The 24,739-nt window shown below is 34.9% G+C and overlaps 2 protein-coding genes and 2 long non-coding RNA genes across 4 annotated transcripts in view; all 4 read right to left on the bottom strand.

Moving 5' to 3' along the window:
• Positions 1-4,346: 4,346 nt before the first annotated feature.
• Positions 4,347-4,721, bottom strand: LOC138347340 (protein TRACHEARY ELEMENT DIFFERENTIATION-RELATED 7-like). The gene has a single exon (XM_069295461.1). It carries the CDS (start codon positions 4,719-4,721, stop codon positions 4,347-4,349), a length of 375 nt encoding a protein of 124 aa, XP_069151562.1.
• A 10,977-nt stretch (positions 4,722-15,698) lies between these two features.
• The window catches only part of LOC104646166 (uncharacterized), a 31,712-nt gene continuing 22,671 nt past the window's right edge, over positions 15,699-24,739 (bottom strand). The window contains exon 4 of the long non-coding RNA XR_011220349.1: positions 15,699-15,780. This is a non-coding gene — a long non-coding RNA (uncharacterized lncRNA). The remainder of the gene's footprint in view (positions 15,781-24,739) is intronic.
• LOC138347798 (uncharacterized) lies at positions 15,929-18,677 on the bottom strand. The gene is made up of 2 exons (XR_011220350.1): positions 18,340-18,677; positions 15,929-16,010 (listed from the first exon to the last, which is right to left on the bottom strand). It is a non-coding gene; the product is annotated as an uncharacterized lncRNA (long non-coding RNA).
• Positions 19,018-22,981, bottom strand: LOC101268259 (maltose excess protein 1-like, chloroplastic). The gene is given in 7 exon segments (XM_069296268.1): positions 19,018-19,424; positions 20,388-20,477; positions 20,569-20,702; positions 20,705-20,870; positions 20,944-21,117; positions 21,232-21,677; positions 22,783-22,981. Coding segments are annotated over 6 exon segments (879 nt in total). The 5' UTR covers positions 21,475-21,677; positions 22,783-22,981; the 3' UTR covers positions 19,018-19,352.

The raw sequence follows: 24,739 nt of genomic DNA, 5'->3' as shown, positions 1-24,739 counted from the left end.
CAAAACTTGATCCAAAAGAGAAGGGCATCTCAAAAAAATGAAGGATGGGTCATATGGATTGTGGGATTTGTGTATACTCCCCCGTTCCTATTTAGTTGTTTATTTTAAATTTTATATCCCTTATGAAATTAGGTAAATTTATCATTGTGTTCTTATTTTGTGATTTCAATCAGATTTTTAATAAATGAACAAAAAATAATTTATTTGATTAATTACATTCACTAATGTACATGAACTTATTATTTAACTTTTCTATGTTAATCAAATTCATACTTTCAAGAACAAAATAGAAAGAATAATGTTATTTATGTATTGATTTTGTGATACGACAAGTGTTCTATTAAGAGCATTTATATTTAGTAAAGACACATATATAAGAAGGGATGTAGTACTTAATTTTTCTATGTTAGAGATAAATGTATGCTTTTAAGTTTCAAGCTAAAAACTTTATAAAAAAAATAGTGTTATTATGTATTGATTTTGTAAAATAACAAATAAATACTATTTATTTTAATAGTAACGACACATAAAAAGGAACTAAAGAAGTGAAAGAATTAAATGGCTACACGGGAATTCACAATCTATAATATAACCTAGTTGACCCATGTATGTAACTATTCTATTGGTTCACTTTTATTTGTCAAAACATATTTATTAAGAAAATAATGATTGAGGTGATTAGTTTATTATATTATTTTTATTTATTGGATATATTTATGTTACGTCTCTAAAGAATGAATAATCAATACTTTAATATAAAATATAAGAAAATTTAATTATTTTTTCTTAATAAGTTAAAAATGTGAAGTAAAAATAAAATTCAAAATAATGGTCAAATAAAAAAAGTATAAAAATGTACTAAAATATGTGGAATTCTCTATTTTCTCGAGATCCACTTGGAGCAACTTAGAAATCACGAAATGACAAGTATGGAGGTGTACTTAATTAATAAATGGACTTATATATGTGCACGAAACACTCCTCCTTCACCTTAATTATTTATCTATGATTTAATAATAGAAAAATTTACTAAAAATTTGCAATTTAATATATTATTTAAAGAAAAACCATCTATGATTGAAAAAACAAAGATTTTTAGTATAAAATTAATATGTTGTTCACTACTTAATTAAAATAATTCGTTATTACTGAGTAAATGTTACTTGAAAGAAAAACATATAATTAAACATTAGATTATTATAAACAATTACCTGAGGAAAAGTTGTACAAAATTTTGATATTTTGATTGTAAGAGAAGAATATGGATGCTATTTGAAGTTTTTGAATAGAAAAAGAAAGTAAAAATACCAAATTGGACAATGAGAAAAAATTGGAGAAAGAAAAGCTTATTTATGAATCATGAATTGAAAGAAGATTTAATGGTGAGGAAAGTGAGGTTGCAATTGCTCTCAAGTCCAAGACAAAAACATCTACATACAAAATATGTTGCAAATTCCCCAATATACTCTTACATTGTTTACTTCTTTACTCAAATATTTAAGGTCATATTTGTCAATTTAGAGACTTGGTTTTTTCTATATCATCATCTCATGTTTGTATAGACAATCTTTGAAGTACATAATACGCCAACAAGAAAAAACAAAGTTTGCTTAGATTTTTTTATGACCAACTAGATGTTAAAAGACTTAGCATGAGACTACAACTCCAAACATTAAAAAAATTCAAATAAAGAGATTTTTTAATGAATAACTTATAAAAATCTCATCCATTTGAGAGCTAATTACTTAGATACACACTAGTTTATAATATTATGCATCTTATCAAATTTTAGTGCATGCAAATACGTATAATTAATTTGCTCAAGATATGCTGATCCAAGTGGATTCACATGTATACAAATCTCGATCGTCTCCCTCCCATCTCGATTGCCACTCTCCCTTTGTTTTTTGTTAACTAAAGAGTTTTACCATAGTTAGTATTTCTCTCACTTCCTTTCTGTGCTTAGAATCCTTTCTTCTCTGTCATAGTTTATTTTTTCAAACTTCTTTTTGTAGCAAATCAACAATAGATCTATGAATTTTATTTTTAGTGTTGATATTTGGACTTTAAATTTATTTTATTTTTAATCATTAATAATTTCCAAACCACCACTGTTTTTTACTTTTTGTCTCAAAAAACTTAGTTTCTGTTTTCATATTATTTTTTTAAAAGAAATTCTTTCGCTGTCACTCTTACGGAACGACTTGGGTAATAAATCCTAGGTATTTTTCAAATCTGGCTTCTTTGAAACTCCTCTTTCATAACTAATTTTTATTTCTTTTGTTACATAACTAATAATGTATATATCAATTTTTTCAACATTAGACTTAGTCAAAGAGAATGAATATATTCAAATTGTAGAAGCTGAAGAAAATTAAATATGATGAAGAAAATATTGAAAAACATTCTTCAACACATAAAGAATGAAAAAAGTCAGTAATGTAATGAGATTGAATGAATGGTACATCTTTTTATAAAAGAACTTGCATATCATTTTTTAGAAGTTAATGATTCTTCTAAAGTATGACAGAGAAGAAATGATTGTATACAAAAAGGAAGTGAGAGAAATATTAACTATGATAAAACTCTTTAGTTAACCAAACAAATTCGAATCATTAAATTATTTTTATGACATGTCAAAATATTAAAGGGATAATGGAGGAACTAGAGGGATCCATTACTGGAGAGGAGCCAAATCCGGAATAGTGCGATCGCAGAAAGAGGATATTGATATTTTTTAAATTTTATTTATTACCAAACATGCTTTTATTTTTATAATTTTCTTGCCATGTCAGTTTTGGTGGGTAAAAAAAATTTAGTTTTAAATTGTAAAAATGTGTAATAGATTGTCATGATAGTTTAAGTATGTAGCTGACTTTTCGAAATAAATTCATAAATAAATTTATGCATTTTCCCAAAAAAAAAGCATGTGTACCTAGTTTTTAAAACTAATTAAGAAATCACGAGTTCAAATTTTAAAAAATGAGAGATAGATTCTCTTGTTAGGAAAATGTTTGACTCAAAAAAATTGCTTTCAGAGTTAAAAGAAATTAAAATGAAGGTAATTACCACCGATAATGTTTATCATAAATAAGGTAATTACCATACTTATGAAAATGTCTATCATATAAATTTAAAATTGTGTAGAGGGAACATATATTATCAATGAGTCGATCTCATAATAATTCTTACCTTAATAGAGTAATAATATTTACATATGTAGTTTAATTTGAAACTTTTATTTTCTAGTTTTGGAGAATGAAGACTACATACATCTAATATCGTAAGTATCAGTTCAAGGTTACTAAATATTTGTTCCAATTCATTTGTCATTTTTCGTTTTTCAAGAGTGAAACACAGTTTAAATTTGATCGGCAATTTATCCATAGAATCTTCATTTTTTAAAAAAAAATAAATTTATATATTTATAAACTACATAAAAAGTACTATAGGTCACAATGATTGACAATTCAAAATGTTTAAAAGATGCATGAAAAATTACGATAAAAAATAAACTTGTTTGAATTTCGAAAATTGAAAAGTGCCACACTGTGATACGGAGGGAGTAATTATTTTTATTTCATGTTCATGAAATAAAGACTAGTTTAATCTTGTTCTCAAATATAGTGCAATTTGTTGGAGAGAGATAAGGGTAAAATAGTAAAAACTACTTTTATTTATGATTTCGCAAGAAACGTGTAAAAGTAAATATCATAACTAATATGAGACAGAGGAAATACTAAGGCAAATAACGTTTAGAAATTAAAGTACGTTGCATGTACACAATAATTTTGATAGAATTAAATGATGGGAAACTTACATAAATATACTATAATAAAAAAATATTTACCATTTATAGTCATAATATTTTTTTTCTCACTTGACCACTTTTAATTCATTTATAATACAAGTTTAATACATATTACAAAGATAAATTTATTATTCAAATATAATACAAGTTTTAATGATGGATAATACATTTATCACATATTTTAATACACATATAATACAATGTGACAATTTTTTACCAAACAAACATAATATATTTAAAAAATAATTATAATTCAAATATATTGCATACATAATTCACTTTTAATACGTATTACAGATTTATCACAATATTGCTATAAATGATAATAAACAAGAAATATCGCTAAAATCAGTAATTATTTTTAAAAATGTATCAATTTATGTATTTTTTTCTTAAATGATCAACCATTAGCCTTTGATAAGGCAATTGTTAATATATATAACAATATATTAAGATGTTGTTGAGGACTATACATGTCTATTTTCAAGAGCAGAAGTTGTAATTTGTGATGATTTGTTTATTAGCATGCAATAAGTTAACTTTTTCTAATTCCTTCATGCAAATCTTCTTCAATTGAGAGTACTATTGTCTCAAGTTTCCCATGAGGTCCTTCAACAATTGCTTTCTTTATTTTAACATGATCATCAATGTGTTTCACTTCTTTCTCTTCAACTATCATTGTATTCTTCTTCTTTTTCTTCAAGAAGCATGAGCAGAAAGCAAGAATAACTAGGCCAAGTAAAATGCAACCAAACGTCGAGAAAACGAATACTATTATGATGTAATTGTGAGTTGGTGATGGTGGTGGTGGTGGTGGTGGTGGAACATATGGTGGAGGATGAGGTGGTGGAGGTGGTGGTGGATGGGTAGGGAAATATGGGAATTGAAAGTTATTCAAATTGTTTGCCATAGGAATTGAAGTCTTGGGAAATATTTGTTATAATTTTTTTTTGTGCAAGTTCTTGATGACTCTTGATAATGTGATGTAAAGAAAATGAGTTCTTGGCTGCTAATTTATAAGTGCTGATTTTTTCCAAGGTTCTTTTCATTTAGCTCTCTCATGTGTTTTTTGTAATTTTTAATTTAGGGACGAGTAAAAATAATTTTGCAAAAGCGAAACTGTTTTCAGTTAACAGATAATGACATGAATAAACCTTTTCTAAAATGAAAATAGATAAATGATCGAGCTAGCAAACAATTAACGAATGACATAAAGTTTTTTTTCAAAAGTCGATGATATATTTGAACATTTTCTGTTTAATTAATTAAAATTCTCTCTTTTGGGGTATGCTTTCAAGTATGCAGAGACTTGGCTCTCATGTAAAGACTAGGAAGATACTTTATCTTAGCTTTAATTTTGTGATGATTGCAGTATAAAACACTTTTTTTTCTCTATACTTCTTTAATTTCCCTTCATTATTCTGCTTAACTAATGATTAGTGTCCCAAAGTCCAATCAAAGATTTTCAAGAATATTCATCATTTGAGCTAAGAAAATCAATAAGAATTACTCTTTTACTTCATCAAATATTTTGCTTTGCTATTCATATTACCACTATGAAAGGATTAAGACAATTTCACTTAAATATGTTGCTTGTGACCTTTTCTAAATAATATGATTAATATTGATCTAATAAATAATTTTTAAAATAAATAGTTTAAGCTTTCTATTAATACTTCAGAAGTAATCATAAAGCTTTCTATTAATACTTCATTTACTCCTTTCTCCCAAAAAATCTACCTATACTATTTTAATTGACAGAATATTCTCTCTATTCCATATTAATTGAATTTTTAGGGGTTTTTTCATTGTTCAAAGTTTAAGACGAATGTTTGAATTTTTATTTTTTTTCTTTCATATTTCCTTTTTTTTTCAAAATTAAGTTTGATATTTTTTAAAAGATAAATCTCAACAGTTATAAATTTATATTTATGATTTCACAACACACAATAATAAAAAGTACGGTCCAAATTATGTCCTTAAATATTTCTCTTAATAAGTGTCCATTACCTTACTAATTCAGTTAATATGGAATCAATAAACATTTTATACTTACTCTTATGATTAAGGCTATTAGTTTTACTTTTCTAAAAGAATACAAAAATATGAAAATAACTAATATGGATCGAGAGGAGTATTATTTAAACAGAAACATTTTTAAGTTTGCGTGTCTTTGCTCCTTTAAGGCGTCCGAGATCATTAAGCTACATCATATTGTTGTGTCAGAATATGTTATTTAACTACTTTATTCACCATTTTACTTCTATACGATATAATTTACCGGCGAAGGGTGTCACAGGACTGTAGCTAAGTCCCTGAAGAGTATACTAGTCATTGGGAATTCTTTATTCCAAAACGTTACTAGGCCGGCCTTTAGGTTCAAAGTGATCAATAGGATGACCGATACCATGTAAAATAGATCTTGAGTCTAACTCAACAGAAATAGTTAACTCAAGAGGTAAGATTGCCCAAGTCAGGATGAAGTAGAACAGAAGAATTGAATGGTATGTGAGAAGTTGTGACTTCAAAGAAATTAAAACATCAAAAAAAAATTATAATTAACTTTATACAATAGTAACTCCCATACTTGTCATTTATTTATTTTTTTTAAAATGAAATAAAAATCATGAATTGATGCTTCATTAAGTTTGTCTATGGGCAGCTTCAAGAGCAGAAGGTGTAATTTCTGAAGATTTATTATTAGCATGTATGAAGTTATGATGATGAACTTCTTCCAACTCTTTCTTTGTCCTTATAATGTCATCTTGTTTACGCAAATCTTCTTCTACTGAGAGTACTATTGTCTCAAGTTTCCTATAAGGTCCTTCAACAATTGCTTCCTTTATTTTAACATGATCATCAATGTGTTTCACTTCTTTTTCTTCAACTAGCATTGTACTCTTCTTCTTTTTCTTCAAGAAGTATGTGCAAAAAGCAAGAATAGCTAGGCCAAGTAAGATGCAACCGAACGTCGAGAAAACGAGTATTACTATGGTGTAGCTTTGATCAGAGGAAGGTGGTGGTGGTGGTGGAAATGGGAAGTTGTTATCCATAGTTTTGATGTGTTGGGAAATTGTTATGAGTTTTGTTGAGAGTTCTTGATGATGACTTTTGAAGTTGTGATGAAGAGTATATTGAGTTCTTGGCTTCTATTTATATGTGTGGTTTAGATCTTATTTATATGTGTGGTTTCCTAAAGGTTTAATTTATTTGTTTTACTTTTTCTTTCAGTCGGTTAAAAAATTATTTCTTTTCGTTTTTGGTAATTTCTTAATTTTAAGTTTCAACATGATTTTTGATATATTCTACATATTTTTATTTTGAAATTACTTATTAAAATATATTCTTTACTTTTTTAAATTTCGTGTTAAGTTAAAATCAGACAAACAAAAAAGGATTTTCTCCCTTTATTTTTAGGGTATGCTTTGAAGTAAGCAAAGACTTGGCTCTCATGTGAAGATATAGGAAGTCTTAATTTTGATGCGTTGATTGTAGTAAAGAACACTTTTCCCTTTGTTGCACTCTTTTACAAACGTAGTTATTTTGCTTTTTAAGTGATCTTCTAGTGTCCTACTCCTCAAAACATGGAAATTCCATAGAAAACTCAAAGGCAACTGTGGTGTTTGAACTAATTTACATGCACCTCGATTAATTTTATGAAATATATATCATATTTCATCAAAAATAAATATCAGGTAACTTAACATGCAACTAATTTCACAATACATGTCAAACTAAAGTCAATGTCGGAGTAAGGATTTAAATTAAAAAATACAATATCTAAAGAAGTAAACACACGAATAAACTGAAAGAATTAAACATACCCTTTAAATACATTAAAAATAATTTTAACTATATATAAATACTATAATTTGTTTGAATGAACTCCCTAACTATTAGTTGGCTCAGCCATAGACCAAGGATAGAACAAATCTAAAAAAATCACTTTCACTAATTACTAAGTCACACCATTTACTCTGTTTTAGTCATGATTGTCCTATTTCTACAAGTGTTGAGTGCAAAATAAGTTCCATTATTGATCCACCCTTTTCTTCTCCCACTTCGCTTGAATATGTTTTAATATAATAGCTAGCAGATCTCTAGAAATTCTATCGATGTACATAAAATTGAGATTAAGGGAGTAATATATATTATTTGAAAATTATGTATAATGTGTTATAAATTATAATACTTAATAACTTAAAATATTTTAAAAGAACAAATAAAAAATTTAGTCGATTCTCTGAATTTTATCTGTGCGATATAAATTGGACAAAGGGGATAGATAACATATATTATTTAAAAGTGATACAAAAATTAAAATACTATAAATCACAGTAAATAGTAATTTTTATAAAAATTTTAATTAATCGACTCTCCAAATTTCACAAATTAAAATTAAAAAATATTCACATATATTGAACTTGCACTTGCAAAGACTTCTATCAAGTTACAGTAACATAGTTACATAATAATATAATATATTATAATGGAGTAGTAAATTTCACTTTTTTTTGGGTTAAAACTAAGTTAAATGAGTTAATTGTGCTCTTTGGCAAACTGTTTGTCAGTTACCTCTCTTCCTTGAACTCTCGCTCGCCACTCTCCCTCTCTCGCTCCATCTTTCGCTTCCTTTCACTTTTATACAAACACAAGTATATAAAATGTGTTTCTGTTTGTATAAAAGAAGGAAAAATTTAATATATATATATATATATATATATATATATATATATATATCTCCCCTCTCTCGGATCTTGCTCGCCACTCTTCCAGATCTCGCTCGTCACCTTCGCCTCTATCACTTATACAAACAGAAACGAATTGTATAAATAGTGTTACAGTTTGTATAAAGCAAGAAAAGATTGTATATTCACTTGCAAATGTATATATCTTCGTCCTATATGCTTATAATTATACAACAAATATTTCTCTGCCCATTTTTTTTTCTTTCTCTTTTTCTCGTTTTATACATACACAAATTATACAATTGATTTGTATACAACTGATTTCTTTTGGATATGTTTAACGAATTATACAATTGGTTTCTTTGTATATGTATAGCAAATTATACATATTTATGTTTGTTATGGAGCATAATTATGCAAACTTTGCTATAACATACAAATATAAATTTGTGTTTGCTATATATGTGAAAGTTGCTCTTTTATTAAATACTTTTTTTCTACTTTAATATTCTCATCACCAATGATAACTCTAACGTCTTTCATCTTTCTTCATCTTTTATAGTAATTATCTTGCCTAATTAATTGAGTAATTATTTAATCAATTTTAGATTTTAAAATTAATATAATAGGTACTAGCACATTAAAGAGACTCGAATACAATAAGTAATAGTTAATAGTAAGTAATTAAAAATATGAGTTACATGTATTCATGAGAAATATTTGGAGCACTGACTTTTATTTTTTTGATATTTTTTTTGTTTTAATAATAAAAACAGATTTAAAAATAGGAAAATGGTAAAAACAATTGAGAAAAAGAAAAATGTGGTTATTAGTTATAGAGTTGTAATACCACTTTGTCTATGCCCAGTTATATATGAATATACATAGATACTAATTTTAAATTTCCAATTACCATATATTTCGATAAATAAAAAATTGTGGTGCTAATTCAATTTGATTTTTTTTTATTTGTTAATGTTTTTATTCATGAACTTTTTGATATTTTCATAACCATCTACAAAAATACACAGGAAAAAAAATTCTTGCAATCCATTTAAATAGCTTTCGTAGCATGTTGATACATTTTTCTTTTCACTTTCTACAAATAATAGAACAAATACTTTTTATTAAATAATTTGTTACCTGTTTATGACCTGCATTTCTATTTACCTTTTTTTTTTATAGTTTTTTTTTTCATTTCTTTTCATTAAATAATTTATTTATTGATTAAAAAATTCAATTATATGTTCATCAAATAATTTATTTATTTCTTTTCATTAACCTCCATCTATTTACATTCACTACTTAAATAATACATTTCTCTTCAACTTATTTCTAATTATTCTTATGATTTATTGTTCAATGTTCATTTTCTTTTTCTCATTTTTTTTCTTTTTAATTTTTTTTTCATCTTTTAAAAAAATTATGTACTTAATAATGTACCATATGGTCTTCATTTTGATTAAGACCATGATATATTCTTCAAGATTAATCACATTGATGTTCATATTAATTTGGTACAAGTTCATCAAAATGAGAAGGAAATTTAATTATCTTAAAGGATTTCATCAAGAGAGATAGTCATATTAGCACAAATTTTTGAATGATTTCCAAATATTTTGAAGATTCATTCATGTATTATTTGATTTCTTCTAATATTATTCTATTTTTTTATATATTATTTTGATTATACATACATACATATATATATATATATATATTATATATATATATATATATACATACATACATATACATATATATTATGTATATATAATTTCATGTTATTCAACATAAATCAAGTTATGAAACTCTACTGATCATCATATTAGAAATCTCAATTAGCAATTTTTACTCATTTTACTTTGCTCTTCTTCTTATTATTATGTGAATAAACGAAGATAAAAAGTTATACAATTTTATTTTTATGTATATCTGTACAATTTCTGTGATAATTTGAAGATATAACATTACACATGAATCATGATACATTTCTCATAACTATTGCAAATTGGTAATTGCCGCCCCTTCAAATATATGCTATGTTTGTCATATTAAAAAACAATCATAAAATGAATTAACAAATAAAAAAATAATCTTTTTAGTATTTTTAAAAAATTTTAATAAAAAAAAGTTATTTATTGAAAAGAATGAAGAAAGAATTTCCCTTAGTCACATTAATTATATTAAAAATAAAATATATCATTTCTTTAAGTTCTCTTAATTATTGCAAATGAGAAACATAAAAAAAGTATGTGACATTTATCTTTTTTTAAAACCTTTTATCTTATTTAAAAACTGTTTTCATGTAAAGTATTTTACTTGATTAATACAAACAATTAATTATTAATGGAAGAACATTTACAACTCACACATTTTTAGTTTTCACTCTTAAGAAATTAATTTTCATTTTATTTTCTTTTTTTAACCTTCTTCTAATTATAAATTTTAAAATAACAATTTAAAAAAAAAGATATTTTAAGTTATTTTTCTTTATTATTTAATTTCAACCAATATATCTATCTAGGTATAAATAAAGTTAAAATATTAGATATGAAATAAGATGATGTAGTATCTTTCTATATTCATTTTTCTCCTAAACTTTTAGCATTTTCTCTATTTTTTCTTCACCACTGTAATATTTTTAAAAATGATTCCAAAATCTCCTCTTAAAATTTACTCTCCATAATTCACATTTTTTTTATCTCTGTAACTTCTATTTTAAATTGATAATTAAAAATAATCATGACATTAAAATCTTTCATGTGAACAACACCCTAAATTAATTAATGTGCAAGTTATGTATTTATCTTATCTTAGTTGCTACAAGTAACGATTTTAAACTCAGGAGATTTTTTTTATAGAGTTTTGCATTTTATTAGCATTATTATTTTTATATATTCTATATTATAAGAGTATACTAATAATTTGGTCACTGTTGTTTTTCCGTTCTGCAATAATTATTATTATGTCGCCATCTTTTTATCTTGAGTGTTTGATTTTCATAATATAATATTCTTATTGTATTGCTTGTGTTGTGTATGATCTCAATATACTGAAGATGATTTTCACAAAATAAAAAGTCTATCTTTTGTCATGTACAAGCAACAAATTCTAAAAGATGTAATTTTTTTAGATAAATAATATGATATACATGACTTGAAATTACTTATATATTTTCTAGGAATTTTAGTAATCACTTAAATTTTTTACACAAAAATTTTATGAGGACCTCCATAATTATTAGGAGAACCTTCACGTGTACTCACATCATTTTTAATTATACACAGAAGCCTTATTTTAATAATCGCCCAAATTCTCTAATTTTTTTTATGTGTAATGCTCATGAATAAAATGCAATCCTCGAATTAGATTTATGAATAATTTGAATTTTTTCTGTAAAAAAAACTATACCTCCAATTGGGAAAACTTAATTTTCGTGTGTATGATTCGATGGATCTGACGCCTTGGGATCCCAGAATTTTTTTGAAGGACATTTGTAATGAGTTAATTACGTATAATCCCATCATTTTTTCACAAATATTATCGGAATTACGAGTCAAATTTAGAAATTACCTGACTTTCTTCATTTTTGTGTGTAATTATCCCCTTGAGAAATGTTTAATAAAATCAACAACTAAAAGATACTCGAGAAAAAAATTACGTTCATTTTAAGTTTCAACAAATGTCCTTAATGGGGTATTTGTAAAAATTTGAAGTTCAAAGGGACATAAAACGCGCATCGGGGCGCCCAGCCCCGAGGCTCTACCCTACCCCCCGACCTCGAGGCGCCCAACCCCGAGGCCCTACCCTACCCCCGACCTCGAGGCGACTAGCCCCGAGGCCCTACCCCCCCGACCTCGAGGCGCCCAACCCCGAATCTCGAGGCGCCCAGCCCCGAGGCCCTACCCTACCCCCCAGCCTCGAGGCGCCCAGCCCCGAAGCCCTACCCGGGGCCTCGAGGTGCCCAGCCCCGAGGCCCTACCTACCCCCCCACCTACCCCCCGGCCTAGAGGCGCCCAGCCCCGAGACCCTACCCTACCCCCCAGCCTCGAGGCGCTAGCCCCGAAGCCCTACCCCGGGGCCTCGAGGCGCCCAGCCCCGAGGCGCCAGCCCCGAAGCCCTACCCGGGGCCTCGAGGCGCCCAACCCCGAGGCCCTACCCCTCCCCCACCTACCCCCCGGCCTCGAGGCGCCAAGCCCCGAGGCCCTACACCCCACCTACCCCCCGGCCTCGAGGCGCCCAGCCCCGAGGACCTCCACCCCCCCACCAGGCGCCCAGCCCCGAGGCCCTACCCTACCCTACCCACCTACCCTCGGCCTCGAGGCGCCCAGCCCCGAGGCCCTACCCTACCCTACCCACCTACCCTCGGCCTCGAGGCGCCCAGCCCCGAGGCCCTACCCTACCTCCCCCAACTACCGGCCTCGAGGCGCCCAGCCCCGAGGCCCTACCCTACCCCCCCCCCACAAATACCGGCCTCGAGGCGCCCAGCCCCGAGGCCCTACCCTACGCCCCCCCCCCACCTACCCCCCGGCCTCGAGGCGCCAAGCCCCGAGGCCCTACCCTACCCCCCCCCCCCCACCTACCCCCCGACCTCGAGGCGCCCAGCCCCGAGGCCCTACCCTACCCCCACCCCCCACCTACCCCCCGACCTCGAGGCGCCCAGCCCCGAGGCCCTACCCTACCCCCCCCCCCCCCCACACCTACCCCCCGGCCTCGAGGCGCCCAGCCCCGAGGCCCTACCCTACCCCCCCTCCCCCACACCTACCCCCCGGCCTCGAGGCGCCCAGCCCCGAGGCCCTACCCTACCCCCCCCCCCCCACACCTACCCCCCGGCCTCGAGGCGCCCAGCCCCGAGGCCCTACCCTACCCCCCCCCCCCACACCTACCCCCCGGCCTCGAGGCGCCCAGCCCCGAGGCCCTACCCTACCCCCCCCCCCCCACCTACCCCCCGGCCTCGAGGCGCCCAGCCCCGAGGCCATACCCTACCCCCCAACCCACCTACCCCCCGGCCTCGAGGCCCTACCCTACCCCCCTACCCTACCCCCCAGCCCCGAGGCCCTACCCTACCCCCCCCCCCCCACACCTACCCCCCGGCCTCGAGGCGCCCAGCCCCGAGGCCCTACCCTACCCCCCCACCTACCCCCCGGCCTCGAGGCGCCCAGCCCCGAGGCCATACCCTACCCCCCCCCCCCCCCACCTACCCCCCGGCCTCGAGGCGCCCAGCCCCGAGGCCATACCCTACCCCCCAACCCACCTACCCCCCGGCCTCGAGGCCCTACCCTACCCCCCTACCCTACCCCCCAGCCCCGAGGCCCTACCCTACCCCCCAACCCACCTACCCCCCGGCCTCGAGGCCCTACCCTACCCCCCTACCCTACCCCCCAGCCCCGAGGCCCTACCCTACCCCCCCTACCCCCCCACCTACCCCCTGGCCTCGAGGCCCTACCCTACCCCCCCCCCCCCCCACCTACCCCCCCGGCCTCGAGGCGCCCAGCCCCGAGGCCATACCCTACCCCCCAACCCACCTACCCCCCGGCCTCGAGGCCCTACCCTACCCCCCTACCCTACCCCCCAGCCCCGAGGCCCTACCCTACCCCCCCCCCCCCACCTACCCCCCGCCTCGAGGCGCCCAGCCCCGAGGCCCTACCCTACCCCCCCCCCCCCACCTACCCCCCGCCTCGAGGCGCCCAGCCCCGAGGCCCTACCCTACCCCCCCTCACCTACCCCCCGGCCTCGAGGCGCCCAGCCCCGAGGCCCTACCCTACCCTACCCACCTACCCTCGGCCTCGAGGCGCCCAGCCCCGAGGCCCTACCCTACCCCCCCCCCCCCCCCCACCTACCCCCCGCCTCGAGGCGCCCAGCCCCGAGGCCCTACCCTACCCCCCCTCACCTACCCCCCGGCCTCGAGGCGCCCAGCCCCGAGGCCCTACCCCCCCCCCCCCCCCCCACAACTACCGGCCTCGAGGCGCCCAGCCCCGAGGCCCTACCCTACCCCCCCCCCCCACAAATACCGGCCTCGAGGCGCCAAGCCCCGAGGCCCTACCCTACCCCCCCCCCCCCCCACAAATACCGGCCTCGAGGCGCCAAGCCCCGAGGCCCTACCCTACCCCCCCCCACCCACCCACCCCCCCCCCCACCTACCCCCCAGCCTCGAGGCGCCAAGCCCCGAGGCCCTACCCTACCCCCCCCCCCACCCACCCCCCGGCCTCGAGGCGCCCAGCCCCGAGGCCCTACCCTACCCCCCCCCCCCCACCTACCCCCCGACCTCGAGGCGCCCAGCCCCGAGGCCCTACCCTACCCCCCCACCTACCCCCTGGCCTCGAGGCCCTACCCTACCCTACCCCCCCCCACCTACCCCCCGGCCTCGAGGCGCCCAGCCCCGAGGCCCTACCCTACCCTACCCCCCCTTCTACCCCCCGGCCTCGAGGCGCCCAGCCCCGAGGCCGCTACCCTACCCTACCCCCTCCTTCTACCCCCCGGCCTCGAGGCGCCCAGCACCGAGGCCGCTACCCTACCCCACCCCCCCCACCTACCCCCCGGCCTCGAGGCGCCCAGCACCGAGGCCGCTACCCTACCCCCCCCACCTAACCCTTGGCCTCGAGGCGCCCAGCACCGAGGCCCTACCCTCCCCCCCCCCCCACACCTACCCCCGGCCTCGAGGCGCCCAGCCCCGAGGCCTCTACTCTAACCCCCCTCCCCCCCCCCCCCCCCGGCGGCCTCGAGGCGCCCAGCCCCGAGGCCCTACTTTACCCCCCTCCTACCCCTACCCCTCCCCCTACCCTCCCCCTACCCTCTCCCTACCCCCCTCACCCTCCCCCTACCCCTACTCCTACCCTACCCCCTCCCTACCCCTCCGGCCTCGAGGCGCCCAGCCCCGAGGCCCTACTTTACCCCCCTCCTACCCCTACCCCTCCCCCTACCCTCTCCCTACCCCCCTACCCCCTCACCCTCCCCTACCCCTACCCCTACCCCTCCCCCTCTACCCTACCCCCCTACCCTCCCCCTACCCCTACCCTCCCGCTACCCCACCCTCTACCCCTACCCCTACCCTCCCCCTCTCCCTCCCCCTTCTTCTATCCCCTACCCCCTACCCCCTACCCTCCCCCTACCCTTCCTCCTACCTACCCCCTACCCTACCTCCTACCTACCCCCTACCCTACCCCCTACCTACCTACCCCCAAGAAAGATATTAGAAGTTTACCTCAACATGCTAGTCAAATTATATAGCGCGCATGCCTGATGGATGGAATATGTGGAAAGCCTTTCCTTTTTCCTTGCCTAGTACGATGATCAAAGATAACATTATATCAATGTTGACATTATATCATGGTTGGTAACGAAATCTTAGCAACAGTGTAATCCATGTTTGATAACAACAACATTTAATTCAAAGAGCTGAAAAAAAGAGAGGTTAAACAATTTTAGACCTCTGAGGCTCACAAGTATTTATATCAATGTTGACAATCTTTATCTGTTGATTCCAAGTCCACAAGTACATCATATGTTTTCTGCAGAATTTAAAAATAGATAAATTGTAAATAGATGTAGTTAAAATGAATTTCTAGAACAAGGACTACTCTCTGCTGAAAAGATCAAAGACGTCCCACTGTGTCAGACACAGATGGCAGTGATCTCACATATTTGAACAGAAACAGGTTTGTTGGTTTGTCTGTCAGAGGAGGATGCTGGCAGAACAGCAAACTGCATTACTGGTGCAAGTAATGCATTCAGCAATGTTCTTAATCAAAAGCCAAAAATGAGTCCAGAGTTCGTCACAACTTCATATACAAGAAACAATCTTTCTCAATTTTCTTACATTGCAAAACAGCTTATTAAATAAAAGGTTCATCAAACTATGAAAACTCATAATTATCAAAAGTTTCTTCTAAATTTTGTTCCTAACAAACTAAGAACAGTAATAAAATCATTTAAGGGACAAAAAGCAGGAATTGGTCCACTGATATGATCTAAAATGCCACTGGTAAAAATTGACAGCCAAGGACTTTCAGGAATCGAAATACTCGAAATGAGAAATGCAATCTAATAGAACATTCACACTGATTTAGAAATTTCTAAACACAAACTGTAGCTAAAATGATTTCGACTCATGTAGAAGTATTTCAGATCTCATCAGGCCACAAACAGGGCAGCATTGGAACATGTAAATCATTACAAACCAACCCTATTTCTAAACAGGCTTGCCAGATGCAAGACGAAGTGGAAAGGTTTACAATCTATCATTTATAATGCACTTCAGAATTCATATAATGAGAGGGGGAACTAACACAAACTCATTGATCTAAGAGAAGGAAGATATAAACACAAACTTGATCAAAATATTTTTAAAAGGAGGAGGAGAAATATATATTCTGGACAAACTTTTATCAAGAAGATAACAAACAAACTTAGTTACATAGATAAATTTGATCATTTTTAAATCAAAATATTTTAGAACATGAAATTCAATGGCAGTTAGGCGAAACAAAATTTACATCGAGATAAATTACATAAAAAGCTTAAGCACATACTTTGATTTTTTTATTTCTTGTTTACTCTGAAATACAAAGGAAACCAAAACATAAATCACCAGACAAGACAAACTGAATGAAGATTTCTCACAATGTATAGTTGTCAAAACAATTCGAGATTCATTTACCAAACTGAAAACTGTCTTTTTCTTTCTAGCACCAATAAGATTGTAATGTAAAGAGACTAGAGAAGCAAACAAAATTTCAGAACTAAACTACAACCAGCATCCATCAAAATCTCAAACTAAAGCTATAAGCGTCAAAATTTAGAAAAATGTAGTAGTTCTTTGCTAGCATTGACCAAATTAAGCAGCAAATTTTTTTAGACAAGTCCTCGGGATATACTTGCATGTAACTACAATGCGACGAGAATTGGGCAAAGAATTAAGCAGAAAAGGAGGAAAACAGAGAAACAACACTAAGGCGCGGGTATACAGGAGTAGAGGGAGCTGAGAAGGTAATCAAATTATGTATACAAGCAAATAAACATAAAAGAAAAACAGAGAAATACAAGAATCTGGCACCTAAAAACTTCCAAATAGGTAAAATCATAATCTCAACGAGAAATATCAAAATGATATGTATATACTAAGGAATATTTATTCAGATCAAATACTGATGATCGCATTTCATAACAAAGCCAAATTATAAGGCACAAAATGATCCCAGATGACATAGAATACACAAAAATGGTAGTTACAGAAAATGACACACCACCGTAAACAAGACGTCCTACAATTTGGTTCAATCCACCATTTGCACCCGATCCATGACCTCGCCAAAGCCATCAACCATCACTACCTCCTTCCACCAATTAAAGACTTAAAACAAAGCTAGAACTAACAATTAGATTATTACTTTTTAGAGCAAATTAAATGGTTAGTACTTATGACAGAAACTTAAACTTTCCTTCAGCCTATTAACATACAAACATTAGAACTTTCTTCAAATTTTCAAAAAGCAAAGTGGACAGTGAACTTGTTTATACAAGGGAAGTCAATAAACAAAGAATTCAACTTCCAAATATCACAATCTCGACCAAAAAACTTCAAGAATCTTTAATCATTTTTTTATGAAACCCAAGGTAACATTAACCAATTTACTTATTTTATCCAAGAAAGAAAACCCCAGAAAAAGAAATCAAAAAACCCACCTAGATTATCTTTCCGTACACAAATTAATACAAGAAACCCCTAGCCAACATACAAAAATGTGAATCATCAAACCCAGTAATCAAGAAAAAACACAAAACCCAATTATTTTCCTACAAGTACACATGAGTCGACGTCTAAGAAAGTAGCGATCGTACCTTCACTCCAACATTCAATTTTCGCGGCCATTGATTGTCTCTTCGTCTCAGATGAACGCCTCTTCTCCTCTTCCTAAAACGAAGAAGAAAGCTGTAATCTGTGATTGTGAAAAATGTGGGAAAAGAGAGATTTAAATTGGCTATCCGTTAGGAGCTCACAACGGAAGGATTTTGAAGGGATTCGTTCTTGACTTTGGTCAAGCTGGCGCTTCCCCTTTGCTTTTACTTTTATTTTTTTATAAATTAAAATTACAAGTAGTAATTATATATGGTCATTGACACATTTTATTAATAAAAATAATTTTTGTTATAGGAAATGATATATGTGACCTTATACTAGGTTTAGTACATTTGAATTTGAAAGTAATGTTTAAGTAAGCATTGAAACAATAACATATTCGATAAAATCTCACGAGTTAGCTAAATCCAAAGAAGATAGTGGTGTAAGATTTTGTTTTAAAATTTAAAATTATTTTGAATTAGTTTTTTTGTTTATTAAACTAGCCACATTTGGGGTAAAAGAATTAAGTTATGTGGTAGATCAAGGGTATATCTAAGTTTAGTTAGTCAGGTGGAAGGGTGTTTTTAAGGTTATCAATTGTTTGATTATGAATATAATAATTTACGCAAGTCCGACATGTCTTCAGTACTTCTCTATTTACTATTATTGTATAAATCTCTTAAAAGGTAAAATAATTCCTAGAAAAGAATACAAAATGTGTTACATGGATTCTAAGAAACAGTCTGTCTTTCAAAATAATTTCTAGTTATCAATGAAATCAGCATTACAAGCCTTAAACCTTATCTCATATTTTACATATATGTGCTACTTAAACCTTCTCATAAATGTGCTACTTATAAACCTTCTCATAAAACAAGTTCATTCCTTGAAGTGCTAGTCCTCTCAAATTGCAACCTTACTGGTGAAATTACAGCTTCTATGTGAAATTTGTCGTCGCCTCTGAGGATTTTGGATCTCGGTTTCAACGCTGAAATAGGAAGATTATCACAGCTTATATCAATTTCCATCCAGATAATGATCCTACAAATTTGATGCCCTTCTCTGGAAGTTTCCCAGTCCGAGACTGTAAATAACAGTAGCTTGAAATTCAGAATAATTCAGAACCATGTTCTCATTTTCTCAAGCATAACAAAATTATCTTCCCACAGAAAGTGCATACAAAAGTCTCTAGCTTGCTCTTGAGCCAAGGAAAATGAACACAAGGTAATTGTCAATCCTAATCGAGTTAGTGTGTGTAATCTAACAATATCAAAAGTAAAGAAAAGTCAATGTGTGAGCAACTGCCTTTGCGACATTATTTGGTAACATGAAAGTTAAGCGTTCTCTTATATGTGTGATATATGCAATAAAAGCAAGCAGAAAACTTTCAGATCAAGTTCCAGTTATGGTCACCATGGAGCAAAAATGACATAAAATAGCAGTAAGCCACAACAGAAGCTTCCATACTTCCAGGCACATCAATCAGATGTGACAACCTCCCTACAGAATTTCGAGCTTCCACATGCAGTCCATTATTGTACCTTTAAAAGAATATCTTCTTATTCATAAAGACACAAAGCATAAACAATCATCAAATCCGGAATACAAGCGCTCAATCACCTAGTTGAGCCACCACTTTAGACTTGCCCTTCCAGTTTATATCAGAAAACTGAAACCTTTTATTAATATTAAGGAAGAAATATGAAAAGAATTGACTGATAGCTAGTTATCCCACCCCAAGCCAGAGAAGCTATCATCTCTCTCCCCTCAGTCATGAATGAAGAAAAAAACCCTTCTTTGCTTCTTGTGTGGCCGCAGTAGTTCAGAAACAACATAAATTTGAACATAGAGTTGAGTATTCTCGCAGTGCACATGTTGAATTAGATTTCTATTTATCAAGTCGAGCAAAAAAAAATAATCTTCTTTTTCTGGCATTGCAATATTTTTCTTCAGTTTGTTCACTTCAAGGCAGAATAATAGAAATGGCCATTTCAACATTATACTTGAAAAAGTAACCATATATACAAGCTACAGTGTCAAAGCTTACCATAAAGACAGCTAAGATAGCCAGAACAAAAGCCACAGCACCAGGCAAGATGGTATTTGGAACATATGGGATGAAAGTTGACTACATGACCTGGTGCAGAATGCCAAACAAATATAAGAATCTAACAACGAAATTCATCATATGGATGAGTAGAAAATGAAAGAAAAGAGAGGGTGATTACTTGGGGAAGCGCAGATAAGCCAGCAATAGTAATGAAATCCTCCCAGTAACGCCAGATTACGGGATTGAGCAAGTGGAAGTAGTTCATGAAGTTCACAACAAGACCACACGCAATAACAACATAAGTGACTAACGAGGCAAAGGCATAGATCCAGCCATGGCTAATTGTGATATCACAACATAAATGGTCACGACACCCAAAGTTTGCACAACAACCACTTCCGTCTCCCTCTTCTTTATAAAGTATGATAGCAAAGACAAATTACCAAGTAATCCAGTGAACATCCCTTGTATTATGTTCATCTCAGATTATTTATCTCTCAACATTAATAAGACCACAGCTATAAGTAGCTACAATAGAAGCAGAATGCCATACCAGCCATGGAACTGCAAATAATGCAGCTTGATTTCCTGCTAGAAGGTTACGAGCATTCAGTATTATTTGAGACAGTTGTAATATGAGAAACGGAATATTTGCAGCTCCTGCAAATTTTGCAGTCAATGAATCCCATTGCTTAAAGCTCTCGCTGCTCTTTAAACCTTCTGAACTCTACATTTAACATCACTGTTAGGTCATATTTCATTACCTCCAACTGAACCATAACTTACTTTTAAAAATGAGCCCAACAACCATTATTAGATGCATATGAAAGGGGATCAGTACCTGTTCAATAGGATAGGGAACATCTGAGTCAAGCGCCGAAACTGGTTTTAACCGGTATTGGCAAACTAATGGACTTAGGAGCACTGACTTGTTCAAAGTACTATTCTGTTTGACTCTTTTCTTATATGGAGGGAGAATTGGAATTGACTTCGGATGCTGGAGATCAGCATTGAACATATAACATTTGGAAGGTTCGCTGGAACGTAGGACTGCCTTACCCACTGGCAACAAAGATCCAGCCATTCAAGATATCAAAAAATGAAGGAACTATAAGTTTATATTCATCACCAGCTGTAAGGGAGATATTTTTATCTAAAAAGGTCAATCGTAATGGGTACAAAGGGTAATTCCCAAAGAGGCAGCTGATCCAACTTCTAATAGTTTTCAACTAAAATGAAAAGACAATTACTGGTATGCTCCAACACAAAGTCCAGCCTGTACGAAATCTGCATCAAAAGCCAAAAGAATTAATTCCCAAAAAAGAAAACAAATTAGGACAGTAAACTAACTAGCACAACATACTTCAATCCTTTTAGCTACAATAAGAAAGCAAAATCAGAGACACCGGAACATAACAAACTTCTTTAATTTCCATCAGTCCAATTCACTGTGTGTTGGATCAGTGTCCTCAACCTTGGCTATACATTGACTTCAAAATACATAATCTGAACAACTTAAACAATCTTTGATACATTACTGCAAACCAAGTCGGAAGCACACAAAAGAACGTGAACCGGGGAAAGGGGAAGAAAGTATGTGAGGGTCATCTCAGAACATGGAAGAGAACTAGTAACCATTTAAGCTAACTCTCATAATTATATACATTTTATTTCAAAGGATGTATAAATCAACATCCAAATTGATACGGAAAAGTAGATGGTTCCACCCTCGTACTTTGAACCTCTTCATTCTTTTTAAAACGGAGGGAGTATATAACACTACAACAACAATACTGTGACTCAATCACAAGCAAGTAGGGGTCGGCTACATGAATCCTCATTGACCATATAGCTACATTTATGACAGAGTTATGCAATACTAAACATCCAAAAAATTATTTTGAAATAACAAGATCTCCGGTTAGACCCTAACAAACACTCTTCAATGAGAAGACTAACAGGGAAATCTTAAGAGAAACTCTAATAAAGAAAAAAAAAACTTAAATCATTTTGAAATTGGTGAAGTGATAATAACATTTCAAAGTTGAGTAAATTGCAAAGAATACATAGCTATGAAATGCTTAAACCATCCACCATAAATGACATAGCTTCATCATAAAGTTCCAAACTTTACACCTAAAACAGTCTTTAATTAATCACCCCATACTTCTAATAGCGCATCATCTCCTAGAATTCTACAGCAAGTTTACAAATTTCTGAATATGCATGAATAGAAAACTAGCAGAAGTCTATTCAAAGCTCTTTTATTTACAAGAAAACAAACAAAAAGTATTCAGCAAATAACATTTCATACCAAAATTCAAAGATTGTTTCGGTTCTTGAAAATACCCATTAATATTTTAACATCAGAAATGTAAATCTCAAAGCATACCCTTTTATAGTTGGCTTTAATTGGACCCTTTTAGAGGCATAAGAAGAGGGTTGTAATACAATAGTGAATTGAGCTTCCTTTCAATTAATGGCTGAAATGAGAGAGTGAAGTGGCAAAGATGAGGGAAATGTGGGGAGAAGAAGATGATAATTTTAGAGTTTGGGGAGAAAATTCCTTTTTTTTTCTTTTTAAATTAGTTACCTATTTTCCATTTCTTTATTGAAAAAAAAAATTCCATTTTCACATGTTTTAAATTTAATCTTAATAGTAATATATTTGTCAGATTTAGGTTCATAATAGTGAAACCATAACATAATATGTCTAAATATAAAAATTGTGACTAATAAATTTGTTTGAAAAACTCAAATCTTCGCTCTCTTTTCCTTTTAAGTGACAAGTATATGTTTGGACTGATTTTCAATTTACTGACTTGTAAATAAAAATTATAAATTGAAAATTATAGCTTACGATCTTTTTATTTATTTTTGTTAAATTGACTTAAAAATAAGTATTTATAAGTATTTTCTTTTATTTTACTCAAACACATACCTAACAATAATGATCAATTGCTTATCCTTAATTAGTAAACCATTATGTAGCAAACTCTTACGTAAAGATAAGATATAAGTTTCAAAGTTTTAGATACATTGACGATATAAAAAAACCTAAACAAAAAGAATATAATTACAAATAAAGATTCGCTCAAGTAATTTTTAATGACCTTATAGATTTATGTTATATGTATCATATAATAATTTATGGTTGAGATCCATTTAAACTATATTCATTTTAATTATAAAAACAGCAAATCCGTCAATTATTTTTATTTTTTAAAACTATTAAATAAAAAATTAAGTGTACCCAAGCTAATATTTTCAAGAAAAAATATAAGACTGACGAGAATATGCGGACTTCTCGATTTTTTTACCCGTCAAATCTCGTACTTGTATTGAATTTTTAAAATTATTCTAATTTTAAAGAATTTGACACTTTTGAAAAATCTGAATAAATATTTTTATAATTATTTGAAAACCTCCAAATATGTTTTTTTTTGTCCTATCATGTTCTTTAATTGAATTACTATTTTAGAATTCAATGATGTTTTTAAGTTTGATCTATTTTTGGAGATTACTTCAGAATTTGAAGAAAGCATGTGGGAAATTACTCCTGAAGAAGTTTGGCGGGTAAAAAGTCAGAAAGTTTGCATATTCCCGTCAATCTTAATTTTTTTCTTGAAAATATTAGCTTAGTACACTTAATTGCTTTATTTGATAGTTTTTCTTTTTTTAAAAAAAAATTTGATAAATTTATCATTTTTATTAGTTATTATTATAATGAGTATATAATTTAAATAAATATTAACCATAAATTATTATACACTACACATGACATAAATCTATAATGTCATTGGACATTACTCAACTTAATTATACTTGACTAGATCTATGTGCCATGATTACATACCTCTAAGATGGAAAAAGAACAAGAAGTTGGAACTTGCTCAATTTTGTATAATAAAGATAATAACTTGTTAGGTCATAGACATATAAAAAAGAAAGCTCAAATATCAAAACTTGATCCAAAAGAGACGGGCATCTCAAAAAAATGAAGGATGGGTCATATGGATTGTGGGATTTGTGTATACTCCCCCGTTCCTATTTAGTTGTTTATTTTAAGTTTCATATCTCTTAAGTAATTAGGTGAATTTATCATTATGCTCTTATTTTGCGATCTCAATAAGATTTTTAATAAATGAAAGAAAATTAATTTATTTTATTAATTACATTCACTAATGTATATGAACTCATTATTTAACTTTTCTATGTTAATCAAATTCATACTTTTTAGGATAAAATAGAAAGAATAATGTTATTTACATATTGATTTTGTGATTGCGACAAGTGCTCTATTAAAAGACGACATATATAAGAAGGGATGTAGTACTTAATTTTTCTAT

Source organism: Solanum lycopersicum, chromosome 3, assembly GCF_036512215.1.
Source record: "Solanum lycopersicum chromosome 3, SLM_r2.1".
Classification (NCBI taxonomy): Eukaryota; Viridiplantae; Streptophyta; class Magnoliopsida; order Solanales; family Solanaceae; genus Solanum; species Solanum lycopersicum.
This window is presented reverse-complemented; position numbering and strand designations above follow the sequence as displayed.

What these genes read in the sequence shown, in the direction of transcription:
- LOC138347340 (XM_069295461.1), bottom strand. Translation starts at nt 4,721, where the DNA reads ATGGCAAACAATTTGAATAACTTTCAATTCCCATATTTCCCTACCCAT.